The 16470-nt window shown below is 37.6% G+C and overlaps 1 protein-coding gene across 4 annotated transcripts in view; it reads right to left on the bottom strand.

Annotated features, from left to right (window-relative positions):
• CYB5R4 (cytochrome b5 reductase 4) overlaps positions 1 to 16470 on the bottom strand; it is a 97132-nt gene that overhangs the window by 69159 nt on the left and 11503 nt on the right. For all 4 annotated transcript variants that reach the window (XM_070223519.1, XM_023650752.2, XM_001499913.7 and 1 more), the window contains exon 3: positions 1227 to 1327. In XM_070223519.1, the coding sequence (XP_070079620.1) occupies positions 1227 to 1327 (101 nt within the window). The remainder of the gene's footprint in view (positions 1 to 1226; positions 1328 to 16470) is intronic.

The following is a 16470-nucleotide window of genomic DNA, read 5'->3' as shown; positions in this document are numbered from 1 at the left end:
GAGCTTAACACAGCAGTTCTTCTGACTCCCCCAAACACAAGGTTACTTAAATAAGGTCTCTGTAACCTCACTACACTGAGGAATACAAATAGGACGAGAATTTACTGGCAATTCTTCTTGTGGAAGAATACATTCAGCATGGAGAGGTTACAGGACACATGGAAGAGGAAGTATGGCAGACAAGTTTTCAGACACATGTTCCCAAACTTTTGTATTTGGCTTGTATTGCTAGACAAAAACAAATGCCAAATGACAATGGGAATTTGCCTTTAGTCAGCAAGAAGAACCTCCCAAGGAGAATGCTATTATGACCAGTGGGCCAACCTGACTTTTCTCCAACCCATGAAGAACATTAACAGCAAATGGCATTCTACTATTTAAGCAGATGCATCTAAGCACATTTAAACAGCAAACAAACTACATTTTTAGTAACTTGGACAAAAAATAAATCCTAAAATAGATGAGAAGCTAGGAAAAACAGAAATCAAATCATATTTGTTTAGAAGACAACTCCAAAAATAACCCAATCTGATTCAGGTATCTCGAATGGTAAAACCCCAGTACCTTAACACAGTCAATTACCATTAAAATACAAAATAAAGCATATGTGAGACAAAGGCAAACTTCTATTCTTCCCAAGATTGTTGTTCAAAAGAACAGTTCAGCCAATTGACAGTAATTAACATATTCGACATGACTTTTAAATAGTACAAGAGCTAATGTTTGTTTTAGTAAATATAAGGGGGAAAGTGACTAATTTAAATATCTATTGACATATACACACAGAATCTCGGCTACTACTCTAGCAGATTCAGCATAGCAAGACATGCCGACCATGTAACAGTCTCCAAACGAGAAAAGACTAAGAGCAAAGAAGTTAAGTGACTTGTTCTTTCCTCTAATCGTCACTGCCTCTCATAAGTCAATCATCATCATTATCAAAATTGATCAAAACTGAGTAAACAGCTGCCAGCAGAGGAGGCGGCAGCAAGCACTTAAGAGCAGACTCCTAGACACAGATTTGAAGCCATATTTAAAATTTTAGTAAATCATTCAAAGGCAAATTAAAGGAACAGTTGTTACTCACGAGCACCTTCCCACACTTCAAAATTCAAGCCAACACATCTGAAATTTATGCAACTATTTTCTTTTTTTCTACAACTGTCACAGTGCTAAATCTAAGAGCACTCTTCCATTATAATGCCGGATTACTTTCAGCATCTTACCTGATCAAAAAGGTCAGTACCATCTGATCCGGCTGCTCTCATGAGTTCATCTTCTCCACCAGGATGATACTCCATATATGGGCTGACATTATAAACAAACCCTATATCAAAGCAAGAAGAAAAAATATCCTAAATGAGCTTCTTAAAAGCTGTACAAACTAGAAATATAAATTCCAATAAATCTTTCCAATACACCCTACTTAACAAATCATTATTATTCCAAAGTATTAAGAATATAAAGGGTCTGAGATTTCACCATACTTGCAAGCTAACAAGTCAGCCTGCCAGTTTCATGGGTCCTTGCAGAAAATAGGACACTCCTAGGTCAGAGACAAAGGACAATTTAGTACACACATCAATAGCAGTAGCTAGAATCTTAGCACTTGCATCAGTTTCCTGAACCTCAATTCCCACAGAGCTATGTGAAGATAATGCCTATACACTCAATGTGCTGCATGACAGGACAGGAACCCTGAGCTTAGGAAACTCGAATTTTTTATAATGGGCAGTAAGTACGCCTGCCCTTTGTTCTGGAGGGAGACATTACCTTTATTATACTGAACACTAAGGAAACCCGTCCTTCGCTCTAGAGGGAGACACTAGCTCTACCATCCAAGGTTGTTCTCTACACAAACATCCCTGAAAAGACATCCAGAGCAAAGTGCCTCTTCTCACAAGATGTGCAGATATGTAAAAGACCTGTAGAGAACTGCCTCCCAATGCAAAGAAATAATGAAACACTGCATATAATTTTTCAAAGTTCTCTCTCTCATCTCCTCCCCTCTCTCCCTCCCTAATACTTCCATTCCATCATCCTCTACCTTCCGGGTAGGAGAATCTGATGAAAAAGAACAGAGCTCTCATCCACGTGTCTGATCATCTCAGCAAACGCTGAGCAAGGTGACTGGGCCACTGAGGCACGCTCTGTGGAAGCAAGCACAATTCTTTTCTGCAGTTGCCCAAGGGACAAAGATTATTGTTTAGATCTTAAGAATCCTTTTACCTTCCCAAAACATTTATTTCATTTGTTCATATATTTAACAACATTTTTGTCTTTTGAGAAAGAGGAATAGGCAACAACGAATAGAGGAGAATAATAGTTCAATGAATAGCCTTCCCAAGGAAGTGAGTTGCTTTTTAATCCTTTACTTGAGAACTATATGGTAGACCAAGCTACCCATAGGTGCCTCAAGAGTGCAATGGGAACAACTGTCTTTCTTATATCCAAGACTATTCCTTCTCTATGTGATGCCTTCATGAATTTAAATAACCTCAGATAACTTGAAAGGTTCACCCCATATAGTAATCTCGGAAGGAAGGAAGAGGTTGTATTTCAGACCCAAGAAAGGTATTGCAGTTTTCCCACTATTTTAATTCCAGAAAATAGCCAACCAGTCCAGATTTCTTTATAAAATTGCTTAAAGGCAACTTAGGAAACAAAAAGAAGTCAATTCACAAAATCTCTCTTTCAGCAGTCCTCCAAATAAGTCTGAGAAAAAACTGGTGAGTTCCCCCCTTTCTCCTTCCCCACACACCTTCCCCCATCAAATTAGAAAGTATGCTTCCTGTTGTTTAATGCTCCAAAATCCAAAGACCACAAATGGCAGAGGTATGCTCAGGATCAGAATTACTCCCAATAGGCTTTTTAAGACAAAGAATGCCTTCCAAACTCTCTGCAACCAAACCTTGACAAGAGTTCTAGAGCTTCTCAAGAACATGAAATCGACAACATACGACTGTCTAACCTTCTGTGACAGAATTTCATGTGTTTCGGCAACCAGCAGAAAGATAACTAGGTGGTTTTCACAGCTGTCTGTGACCAGCAGAGAACACCTGAAACGTCCCACACGTGTTCTCTGCTGCCTCCCCACCCTTTGGACTGGCCCTTATCCTCTCAGAATCTCACCTTCCTTTTCGACGACCAGGATCACTCCAGACTTGAAGAACTTCGCATCCTCTTCAAATGAACAAAACTAAGAATGCCTATAAAAACCTTCATGTTAAGAAATTAACACTGCTGGTGTCTCAGCACATGAAATGTTACATCCAACCACACTAATTGGCCAATTATCAGTCTTAAATTCAGCCCCAAAATGCAACTGGTGAATTTCCTCTGATCCAGAGGCTCTTTCTTCCTTTTTTTCTTCTGCACTCTTCTCTCCTTCCTCTTTTCCTTTTCAAAAGCATTTTCCCACAACTAAAACTCGGACCCCTGAATGTGGCAGAATAAAACAAATGCAAAGAAGCTGACCTTACGCTTTTTCTTCATGCTTTATCGTATTCGATGTGTACTATACGTGGCCTTTAGACAGCAATCTCTCACGTGCAAGCCTCTAGCCTCCTAGGAATTATCACCCGGTTTCTAGAAACGAATTTTGCAACTTTCTGAATTTCACAAAGACACAATTAACTTCTTCCTATAGCTCTAATTGCTCAGGTGTGGCAGATGTGCACAACTCATTGTCCATTAAATATAAATAAATAGTATTTATGGATCCACACACATAATCTCTATTTGATGCTAGGCTATTAAGAAACTCTGCAAAACCTAAATGCTAATAATAACATTAAGAATAAAAATGGGCAGGAATAGATTCACAACACCAATCCTGATTGGTGCAAAACTGGTGCTTTTAGATTCTTTACATGGGTGACCTTCAGAGGGGGATTCAGGGAGGATGTCTAGCTAGCCAGCTATCCCCTCCTTTATGCTGATACTTTTTTGTTTTGTTTTGTATTTTGTTATTTAAACTCTAACCAGGAGCAGATATAAGGAAAGGATTGACTAATACTGTTCAGAAGAGCAATTTAATTTCACAATACATACACACACCAAACCATAACGTTATACACTCGAAACTTATGCAATGTAAGTGCCAATTACATCTCAATGAAACTAGAAAAAATGGTAAAAAAAAAAATGAAACTTATTAAAACTAAAATGCAACAGTTCTATCAGGAACATATACTGTAATGTTTAAATACATCATTTTCTAAACGCCCTAGCAATATTTAGCAGTACATTTTATAGTTAATTCATTGTAGCAGAGCTGCAGTGCAATTGAAAGTACACATTTAGAGCAACAGATACACTGAGTTCTTTAGGCAATGTACTGGTAGTCCCTGTTCTAATATCTTCACACTAAATTATCTCTTTTGTGTTATGTCTGGAACTCTGAGCTCTCAAGTTCTTAGAAAACAATTACCCACTTTAAAATTACTACTTAGCGCTTTGTATTCTCAGAAACTTGTACTGCCAATTCAACCACAGAATGATAGTACTAAGTCTGGGAGAACTCTAAAGGCAATGTTTAGTCTGATCTCTCATCCAGTACAGGATTCACCTCTGTAGGATCTACAGACAGACCATCATTCAGCATCTGCTTGAACAGAGCCAGCGTCTAGGAGTTCTTGTTTAAAAGCTTAGTTCAAGGATCGTTCAAGTATCATTTTTATACCTGAAAACTAATGTTGCCATTTTGCACAGAAAGAACTCTTTTCCATCTTGGCAAAAGCTGCCTCTAGTTTTTCACTTATACTTTTTACATGTGTTGTAATTTAAAGCCCAATTGATACTGATAAAGACTATACACATTTTACAATAAAATACTTAACTTTAACTTTGTGCATGTTTCTGTGTAAACAATTTAAAAACCCACAACAAAACGTGTAAAAGAAACGAAAATACACTAGTTGCCTAACCTAGCTGACAAAATTACTATGATTGAGCATTAAATGTAGCCCTGAACTTCCTGGCAGCCAAGGCCAAAAGATACACTAGCAACAGTGGTATCATTATCTGATCTTAACAAGTAACCAAAGGAAAGAAACAACAACAACAAAAAAGGAAACTCATTAGTTCTTTAAAAGGGAGAAACTCCTTCTGAGTTTTTGATATTGATATCGTTAAGAATTATGAGTCCCTATTTGGAGCCACTGACCATACAACAGATATTACAAATTCACAATATGCAGAAACATTCTTTAGGTAGCATTCCTCCCACTCTCCCCAGCCCTAGGTAACCAATAAAGTACTTTCTGTCTCTTTAGATTTGCATGTATTGGGCATTCCATGTAAATAGAATCATACAATATGTGGTATGAGTTTGCCTTCTTTCACTTAGAATAATATTTTCAAGGTTCATCCATGTTGTAGCATATATCAGTACCTCATTCCTTTTTACAGCTGAATAATATTCCATTTATGGATATACCATATTTTGTTTATCCATGTGTCAGTCCACAGACATTTAGGTTGTTTCCATTTTTTGGCTACTATGAATAAAGCTGCTAAGAACATTCATATGCATGTTTTCATGTGGACATATATTTCAATTTCTTTTGAGTGTATACCCAGGAGTGAATTTGCCGGGTCATACAGCAATCTATGTTTAACCTTTTGAGGAACTGCCAGACTGTTTTCCATTCTCAGCAGCAATGTGTGAAGCTTCCAACTTCACAGAGCTCTTTTTCAGTCACTACTCCAACTCCCCATGGAGAGCAAAAGCCTTTTCCCACCTAGAGAACCTGAATTACACCACATGGCTCACATAACTGAACTCAGAACTGCACTGCAGCATGCTCCAACTTATTCTCAACCCCTAGCTCTACATGAGACAGCACAATGTAAGACCCAAGAGACATTTTATACCTATTAATCTGTCTCCCACATGAGGATTCCACAATGTTGCAGGTTAGGTAACCATACACACGAACCCTAACAGCCCACTAATAAGCAGTGAACTGCATCCCCATGTTTCATGCCACACATCTACTAATAATAATTTTTCATTTTTCCTTTGTTCTATTTTGTAAATCAGAGAGCCTCAAAGCACGGTCTGGGGGCTCCTGAGGGAGCTAAAGACTCTTTTGGTGGTCCAGGCCTGAAACATTTTCATCGCAATACTAAGATGTTATATGCCTTTTTAAAAATCTCATTCTTTCATGAGTGTATAAGATTAAATGCAGAAGGCGACATGAAAATACAATTGTCATCTATTAAGCCACACATTAAAGATATTTGCCAAAATGTAATACAATGCCACTTTTCTATTTTTTGTTTTGAAAAGTTATTTTTCATAAAAATACGTACTATTTATAACACATAGTTTATTTTTATTTTTAAATTAATTTTAAAATATTCTGTAAATTTCTTAACTTTAATTTCTGAAAGGTAAACATCAATAGAGACAACCATGATAAACAAAAGCTCTTTGGGGTCCTCACAGAGTAAAGAGATCTTAAAACCAAAAAGTTTGGGAACTACTGCTATAAATAAAAGTGGCATGTTTATAATTGGATTTAAAAATAATTCCCAGATTTAATTCCAAAGCTCCATATTATATCCATTCAGCAAAAATGTATTGAATGCCTATCACGCACGTGCCAAGTACTACGCCACTACACTGCAGAATTCCTATTTACTTCACTAATGACCACTGTTTATTTTGCTGGCTCTAAAATTACTGAAGGAAAAAAGGTGTGTTCACATATGAACAGGGCATGTCATAAGGGCATATTTCACTGTATTCGAATCCGTAGATCCATTTTTGCAAGTACTCTCACTACTTTGCCACCTTGTGTTCAGTAAAGAAATTGCACATTATTTTCATTATTTTATGTCTACTGATGTTCATCCAGTTCTAGCAACAGCTGAAAGAGGGTGTTCAAATATGCAACGATCGTGGATTTTAAGTCTATCTTTCAGTTCTATTAATGTTTGCTTCACGTATTTTGAAACGTTGTTATCAGGCATAAAGTCTTCCTAACGAAGTGACCCTTTTAACATTATAAAATGCCTTTGTATATCTCTAGTAAGATTCTTTGTCTTTTTCTGGTAATATTTTGATCTAATATTAATACAGTCCAACCTCATTACACTTACTATTTAGATAGTATCCTTTTTTCTACATATTTACTGTCAACCTGTGTCTTCACATTTAAAGTATATCTCTTATAGATATCATGTAGTTGGGTCTTGATACACACACACACACAATCTCTATCTTTCAATTAGAATGAATAGTTCATTTGCACTTAAATTAATTACTGACGTGCCTGATTTAAAGCTACCATTTTATTGGTCTCCCTCCCCAGCCGCAAGTTTTCTTCCCTTCCCCCTAAGTTTTCTGTGTGTCTCTCTTCCTCTTTCCCTGACTTCTTTTGGGTTAACCAAATGTTTTTTTCAGAAACTTTATCTATTGGCTTTTTAACTATACTACCTCTTTGCACTATGTGGCTAAGTGATTGTTTTAGGGATTACAATATATACCCTTAACTTTAACCAGTTTACTTGAGTTAATATTGTACCCCTTCACATGTAATATAGGAACCACTTATCACTCTCTGTCCTCTATATTTTATGTAACCCTACAATACAATATTATACTTTTTGCTTTAAACGGTTATGTATTTTTTAAAAGGTAAGAGGGAAAAAAAGTAATCTTATCTCTTTACTCCCATATTTAGCATTTCCTGAAGATCTGAGCTTCCATCTGGTATCATTACCCTTCAACCTGATGAACTTCCTTTAGAACTCCTTATAGTATTGGTCTGCTGGTACCAAATTCTCAGTTTTTGTTTATCTGAAAAAGTCTTTATTTCATCTTCATCCTTAAAGAATTCTGTATCTTTATGGATATAGAATTCAGGGTTGATGGTGTTACTTTTTTCTCCTCAGCAGCCATTTTTATTGTTTCCAGATGTGTTTTTTCTAGCTCTTTTCAAGATTTTATCTTTGGCTTTTAGCAGTCTATGTGTGTCTCTATGATGTGTCTCTATGTGAACCCTGGGCCACGGAAGTGGAGTGTGTGAACTTAACTATTCAGCCATGGGGCTGGCCCCTGGCTTTCTCTTTTTATTAAGGGTAAGAGCAGTGTTTTCTACTTCTTAAGTTCATCATGATTTCTTAATCTTTGCAGCTGACTTGTTTTGGAAAATAGGAAATAACCCAAAGGATAAGGACATATTTAGCTTCTTTTTCCTCAGGTAACTAATAGAGAGGCAGTTAAGCGCTGGTAGCTGTCACTGGTAGACCTAAGGCACAGGCAGACAGAGGAAAATGATCTCATGGAGTAGGAGAGGTGGAGAAAGGCAGGAAAATGGATCTTTTAGAGAGAGGGTACCTTGTTTAATGTTGATCTAAGTTGTTAATCCAGTTTAAGAACAGTGAACGTGGCTCTTACTAATGACGTTTGGTCAGTGTTCTCCCCAGGAAAAGTTACTGAATTTTTTCAAAATATTCGGTGTAAATGATTGCTCAGACTGTTGGTTAATTTTTAATGCTTTTATTGGTCAATTTCCTATAAGTTAAATGTCACGGCTGTTTTTCCTAATACTAATAATTTCATGTAAGATGATCTTTGATAATTTTGCCCAGTTAACCTTCTGAAGTGCTTAGAGGCCTTTCTCACATTGTTTTTAAATTTCCCTGTGCAAACAGAGGCATTCAGACCAGATTCTTTCAGCTCACGTGTAAACTGGACTGGTCGCCACCGAGGCTGTTTGGTGCAGTTAGGAGCTCTAAGTTGCATTCAGGAAAGTTGCTACCTGGCTCTTTTCTAGTTTCTGTGAAATAGTGCTCGTCTCATTTTTAGTCTTTTTTTTCTTTTTAAAACTGTGCATCAAAGCTTGACAATTTAATAAGTTGCTTAGACACTAATTTTAATTTTAGAGGCTTTCCTCAAATGCTTGTCCATTTATTTTGAGAGCGATGGATCAGAAAGCTGAATGGAAGCTCCACGTATGTGGGCAGAACTTTTGAATGAATTAGTCGGCTGCACTGATAGGAGTCCCCAGCCTACTACGTGCAAGTCTTTTCTCTTGGGCTGGAATCCCCCAGTCGTCGGCAGATAAGAGCTGTGAGGGCTATTAGGAGAATGGGATGAAAAACGTTTTCAGATGAACAAAAGCTTGGGAGTTCACTGCCAGCAGACCTGCACTAAAAGAAATGCTAAAGTAAGTTCTTCAGGGGAAATCTGGATCAACACAAAGGAAAAACAAATACCGAACATGGTAAAAAACGTGGGTAAATAAAAAGGATAAATTTTTTTCATTATCTTAATCTCTTTAAAAGATAAGTGACTGTCCAAAGCAAAACAGTAACATACTGCGGGGTTGACGGCACCCGCAGAAGTAAAGCGAATAACAGGACTAGCACGAGGCACCGGAGAGGGAAATGGAAATCTATTAGAAGGTTCTTACACCCGCTGTGAAATGGTATATTACTGGAGATAGACTGTGATAAGTTAAAACCGTACACAGTAAACTTAGAACAGCTACTAAAATGAAGACAAGGAGGTATAAAGAATAAGTTAATAGGGAGATAAACTGGATTCATTAAGATAGAATGACGGTGTCAACAATGGGTGAATCCAGGCAGATGAGCGGTTTATGGAGTTCACTGCGTCACTCTCACAACATTTTTGTAAGTCTGAAGCTTTTTTCAAAATAAAAAGTTTAATTAAGAATATTTAATGACAAAAATGGCCCTGAAGAAATCTTCCACATTTACCTAATCCCTGCAGCTCACACAGCCCACAAAAGGAAATAGGAACCTGCACAAAGAACAGAAAACATACGATCTCTATCAGGCTCCAGCTGATATTCTAATGGAGGGCTCAAAAGAGAATAATTGACCATGAATATAGATTAGAAAACTGTCCAGAAATAATAAAGTCTCTGATTAAGGACCTGGTATAGCCCCTAACTTCAGGGGCCAATAATCTGGAAACAGCAAAAATGAAAGTCCCTCAATCGGTTACTGTTTTGTGAAATTATTGAAATATTCCTACCACACACGATTCAAAGAACATTTCCTGAACACTAACCATGAGTCATGCCCTGTGCTAGATGCTAGGGGTGGGGAGAGAAGCAGTATATTAATATCCTGAAACTCAATTTAAATAGAAAGACAAAAATATAAAAAGTGGCCAAAACATGTCACAGATGTTCTAACAGAAGTCCTACACCAAGCGCTGAGGAAGAAACTCCAGGGGAAGAAGCAAAGTCGGAGAGGGCCAGTCAAGTCTTCAAAGACGAGGAGACTGAAAGGAAGAAGGTGTTGAAACAAAGAAAGGAAAGAACTGAGATGTTACACAATGTAGGATGAGTAAGCGTCCAAGATCATCGAGGAGGCTGGAGAGGATAAGAGTACACAAAGGGACAAGGCTTAGAAAAGAGAGTGTCTTAGAAAGAACGATGTCTGGGAAAGGAATATGTCTTTCTGCTGCAGGAGAAGGAGAAGAAAGAATACAGACAGATATCACTAACTTTATGCTCCTTATATTCACAGTGAACACCTGTACGTGTTTGTGTGCATATGTATTTGTGTGTATGATCTTTCTCTCTCTTGTACAATCGCACCACCTAGCCTTTGCACATGCTTTTTTCTGAAGCCTGGAATATTGTTCCCATTCCTCTTTGCCTAGTTAATTCTTATTTATCTTTCAGATCTCAGCTCAATCGTCTGCAATCTTCACTCAACGCAGCATACCTCTCCTTCACAATACCCATCAGACTTGATTAACACCTTGTATTCCCCACCATATTGGAAATTCCATAAGAACAGGGGCCATCTCTGTTTTAAATTTCCATGTTACCCCTAAGAACCTAGTATAGTACATGACACATAATAAACCCTCAAGAAATATTAAATAAATAAACCAAGATAGAGAAAAACTTAAAAATCTATCTTCTCTCTTTTTTGTGAATGACACCTACACACAAAATCACAAAAAAAGCAAAAACTATGTTTCATTAAATTACTAAAAATTAAAACTGTCTCAGAGGATATTCTCTGTGATTTTTAATTAGCAATGTTAACTAGCACAAGAGAAGAACCACAAGTAATAGGCACCCCATGGTAATTTCTTAATGAATGAATTTACATATGGCATTCAAAGTGAGTAACACACAAATGCTAACCAGGATTAAGTCTAGAATTGAATATGGTCAAACAGGAGGCAGTGGAGTTTAATAGTTTCTGCATAAAAGCTTAGAATCAGGCTGCCTCGGTTAAAACAGTGGTTCCATTCTCATTAGCTATGTCTTCGGCAAGTTACTCTTCTCGCTGTAGTAGGGATTAATGTTTTCCCTGCCCAGCATCCACTCCCCTTCCAGCAACAGCATCACTTTTTCTTCAAGGAGCCAAGATCTCCCCAGCTCTTAGTCAAGGCCCCAACTAGGCTACAGGGTGAAGCTTGTGACCTAGGTTTAAGAGATTAAGTACATCATTTTCCCCCAAATAGAATTATTGTTTCAGTTATTAGATAAATGGAATAGAACTTGAAAGTAACTAGAGAGAGAGAACTGCTGTAGTCATCTTACCGCTATGAAGAGTCCTAAAATGGAGCAATCCCAGAAGGGAAACTAAGTGTGCAAGCAGGTTCTGGGGACACTATCTGAGTCCCCTGCACCAATCCTCACCTCAAGTCAGCTCTACCTGTGAAATTTTTAGTTAACTTCTGCTTTCTACTTAAACCAGGTTAGACTGAAGTTTCTGTTGCTTACATCCATGAGTCCCCACTGATATACTTTCTCGGCCTCAGTTTCCTCATCTGGAAAATGAGGATTCTCTAAGCTTTAGTGCTCTCATCCTGTCAAGTAGAATTCCCACCTCATAGGATTACTGTGAAAATTAAACACTTAGCACATAGCACAGATCTGACACATTGTCAACCTGCTAAGATATTTAAAAACAGAAAACACTCCTTATACAGACTATTGAGCTATATATACGATTTTAATTAAAAAACTGAGAATTGAATGACTGGGTAATAAGTTCAAGTGAGCAAAAACCTCTGGCAAAAAGATAAAAGCAGCAGCTAAAACATAAATGGGGATAAAAAGCACAACAATGAATTTGCCACTACCAAGTAATTCAGACATTCACCAAGAATATAATGAGAGTTATTGCAAATTATCCCCATAAACATGTTGACGCCAATGCTGGAGGAAAAACTATCTTAAAAGAGCCACCTCCCTAATAATGATAAGACTAGAAATCAATGAAATAGAAAATGGACAAGCAACAGAGAAAATCAAAACCAAAAGTTAATAAAATTGATAAACTTCTAGTAAGTCTGATCAAGGAGACAAAAGAGAGAAACCAAACATTAGCAATATCAGAAATAAGAGAGGTTCTATCACTATAGACCCTAAAGACATTAAACAGATAAGAAGAGGGTGTTGCAAACGACTTTATGACAATGTGGTCAATAACCGAGAGGAAGTTAATTCACTGAAAAACAACTTATAAACTAACACAAGAACAACAGAAAATTTGATATTTTTCTTAAAAAGAATCTGTAATCAAAAACTTTCCTACAAAGAAAATTTCAAAATGTTGGCTGAAGTTTGTGAACTACTGTGTTAACCAAACAAAACCCCTGAGGGTTAGATGAAGCCCGGAGGTCATTAGTTTTTTTCCTCTACTGGATTTTTAATGAATGGAAGGGGGGTAGAGAGCAAGGAAGAGTTAAAAAAAAAATGAAGAAGGAAGAGAATGAATGACAGTTAAGGAGATAAAGACAAAGTAAAAGTAAAAGAAAGCAAACAGTCTTGGATGCCAGGAGGACAGAATTAACAAAACCAACAAAGACTAGATTATCTGCATTGATGGTGCAGAACAGGCAACCTGAAATTCTATGGATTAGATTAGAAATGGATGAGTAAAGGGATATGCGCCTGTAAAAAATATTGTTTCTACTTCCTAAACAAGCAAGTGACAGCAGAAGAGAGTTGTTCAAACATCTGCGGTCAAGAAGAAACTAATGAGGACAGTACACAAAGCAGACAATCTACAGAATCGTTGAGCTAACTGTAACAACACAATACTGTTTAGATACACTCTGTCATACTGTGATAAAACATTCCATTATAAATTAAAACATTAGTTCCAAATTTGAAAAATTGCTCTTAGAAGACAATTTTCAGAGAGAAAAAGGTTCTCTGCTAGAGACAAATAACACTGCAGTTTCTCAAAATTAAGTAGGGAGCTAAAGAAAACTAGAGAAAAGAACTTACTGTTGGGAAAATCCACTCTATTCATGGTGGGCTTGAATCTAAGCTAAAAAGTATAACACTTAATTTACTTTATTATTACTGCAGTATCAGTAAAAGATAGTCTAAAGAAATAGTGTCAATTCTCGTTCTCACAGCAGTTACCTTCTATAAACTCACCGCAAACACTGAATCAGTGAATACTGAACCATTGCTTTTAGGGGAAAATATAGGATTAGGTTCCTGCGAGACTTTGGTCACAACATTTTGTCCACCAATCAATACATAACCTTGTTTATTGTGTGTTTCTGTTTAAGGACACCTTATTCAATACATATTGTTGATTCATGAACACTGAACTCACAGCAAGCAGCACTACACCTCAAGCCTGAGCAAAGCTTATCTAACCTGGGTATTTTCTCCATAAGGCACATCACAGCCTTCTTGAGAGAGCACTTCAGCACTATCCTTGGGGGCCATTGTAAACAGCAAAATCACAAAAGCAAGCACAAAATGTGAAAAACGTGGCACAAAACAGACTGCAAAAAAGACCTTTCTTTACAGTATGAGAACTGAAACACAAAGGCAGAGCATCACCTTGTCTGACCTCAGCTAGGAGCGGATGACACGCATTTTTCACTGCACTGTGTGTGCACGCGAATGACTGCGAAAGTACTGAGAGTACTGATTTTGGGGTTACAAATAAACTTTAGTGAGCAGGCAAATCTGCAAAGCAGGAATCCACGAATAATGAGGATCAACTGTATTCACAAAAATTTACACTACCATTGAGTAAATTTTAAAAAGCTTTATTATAAATGAACCTAGAAATCTAGGAAGGTGAATAAAAATATCATAGGGCTACATACTACTTCTTAGAACCTATTTGCCACAGTTTTGTGAATAATTACGAAACACGAAAAATACAGACCCATTAAAAGTCACTTTTTCTGGGGTCTCAAGCAGGCCTCTTTAATTTATGGTCTATGACAATCAGCATTAGGAGACATCAAAGAATGTTCATTTCTAAGTTACAAATGAAATCTATTAAATCCCATCTGGAAAACTTAATCCACTAAATTTTTAACAAGAGAGCCACCAGTCTATTGACTGCAATCAACTTTTTCTAAATACAATTTATTCAAACGACTATTAGAAAGTATCAGGCCACACTTGCCCTCGCCCTCATTCAGATCAAAGGCTCGGTCCTGCTGCCAAACAATGACTTGATGACTGAACACATCACTACGCACGCTGACTACACACTACAGGAATATATCCCAGCAGAAACAGTCTGATCCAGGCTCTACAGCGCTCTCACAGACGAGCAATTTAGATGTTTGCTCAAAGCTTCACAGGTTTGTAAACCACCTTTACTTCCTGAAAGAGGGAAAAACAGAAATAAGGGAGAAAACCACAAAAGCATGAATTAATGGTAAATCCAACAAAGTTTCTGAAAAAGCAGTATCTCCCCTACCCATCCCCTAACTGTTCCAATTAACCATCATTGCATTAAATGAATTACACATTTTATAGAAAATGGTGAGAATTAAGTGAGCAAATTAGGAAGTCCGTGTTTCCTGCCTTGGAGATCCTGCCATACCAATGCCTACGTTTTACAGTTTATACATTTCACAGTCTGCAGCCAGCCAAATGCTCTTTTTACACCATCATTTTTAGGAACATGACCTGAGCCAGCACACCTGAACATAAAGCAGAAATATACTGCTATATATTCAAAAAAGAAAATAGTCCACAAAATATTAGCTATAAAAACCCACACCAAAGTGTATATTTTCTAAGATTTCTTTTTTGTGGCTGAGGAAGATTCACCCTGAGCTAACACCCACGCTAGTCTTCCTCTGTTTTCTATGTGGGTCGCTGCCACAGCATTGTCACCAACAAGTGGTGTAGGTCTGCCGTTCAGGAACTGAACCCAGGTCACCAAACCACAGCATGGTAAACTTAACCACTAGGCCACGGGGCTGGCCCTTCTAAGATTTTTTGAGGAGACTGTCTCCCTCAGCCTGATCAGCTGAATTTTGACCTGATCTAAAAATGGGGCAATTGTTAAAAAATGAAGAATTTAATACCTAAAAAATGAAAATAACCTGATATCATGGTATCATGTTTCCCTGGTACAGCTTTGATTAAAACTTGCGTCCAAACATTATCTCTGACCTTCCATGCTAAATCTGGCACACATTTCCCCCTTGAAGGTATCATTAGTATTTTAAAGGAGAACAGCTAAGAAGACAAAGTCAATTATATTTAGTCACATGCTTTCTTTTACTTTCATTTAGGATCATGTTAGAAAATACCAGTAATCTGTTTGTCTCACATTCATCCTGCTTTCCACTGTCTTTGTCAACATCCTGGTTCACCTATTACCACCTGAACTTCTGTAACGAAGTACATGCTTTCCCAGTCCCATTTCCATTCCCTATGCCTACCCCAAGACTGATCTTCCCAAGGCACACTGATCACACTGCCCCCACACTCAAACACCTCTGCGAGCTCACACTTTCATCTAAATTAAGCACACTTGTCCCAGCCTGGCTTTCAAGGTCCTCCACAAGCTGATCTAACACACCTTTCCAAGCTTCTTTCTTATAATTCTCCAACATAAACCTAAGCTCCAGAACTCAACTCCAGCTCTTCTTGTGTCTGTACCCTTGCTTAGGCCTTTCCCTCCACTTGACGCACTTCCTCTTCATTTCCTGTTGAAATCCTGTCCACGGCTTCAAAGTTCATCTCTACCACAAAAGCATCTCTGATTTTCCCAGGCCACGTGTCTCCCTCCCTTCAATCTGCTATTACTTTCTTTAGAGCCCTCTCGCCACAAGTCACTCAGCCATTTGTTCATTCCTCTAGAGTAGAAATGCCAAGGGCAGGGCCTAAATTGAATAAGGGGTTTCTTGATAAAATAAAAAACTGACCTAGTCAAACAGGAAAAAAAAAAAAAAAAAGATACACCTTACTTTTGGAAAGGGGAAAAAAATCCTTATTATTAATAAAACTCATTCTCCAACAGAAACTTTAAAAAAATGCACCCTTAAATCAACAGCCTTACCAGAACAGGTGCCATGCATTCCAATCATTAGAGGAGATATGTAACTGGGAGCAGTGTACTTTTCAACCATAGCAAACCAGTCCCTTACCTCCATCAATACATCAAAGGAATAACAAAGTATGACTGTGTTACAATAATGCCTCCTTTACCCAATATCACTTCGATATGAAG

The sequence above is a fragment of the Equus caballus genome, chromosome 10, assembly GCF_041296265.1.
Source record: "Equus caballus isolate H_3958 breed thoroughbred chromosome 10, TB-T2T, whole genome shotgun sequence".
NCBI lineage: Eukaryota > Metazoa > Chordata > Mammalia > Perissodactyla > Equidae > Equus > Equus caballus.
Note: the sequence above shows the minus strand (reverse complement) of the source record. Positions and strands in the feature narration are given on the sequence as shown.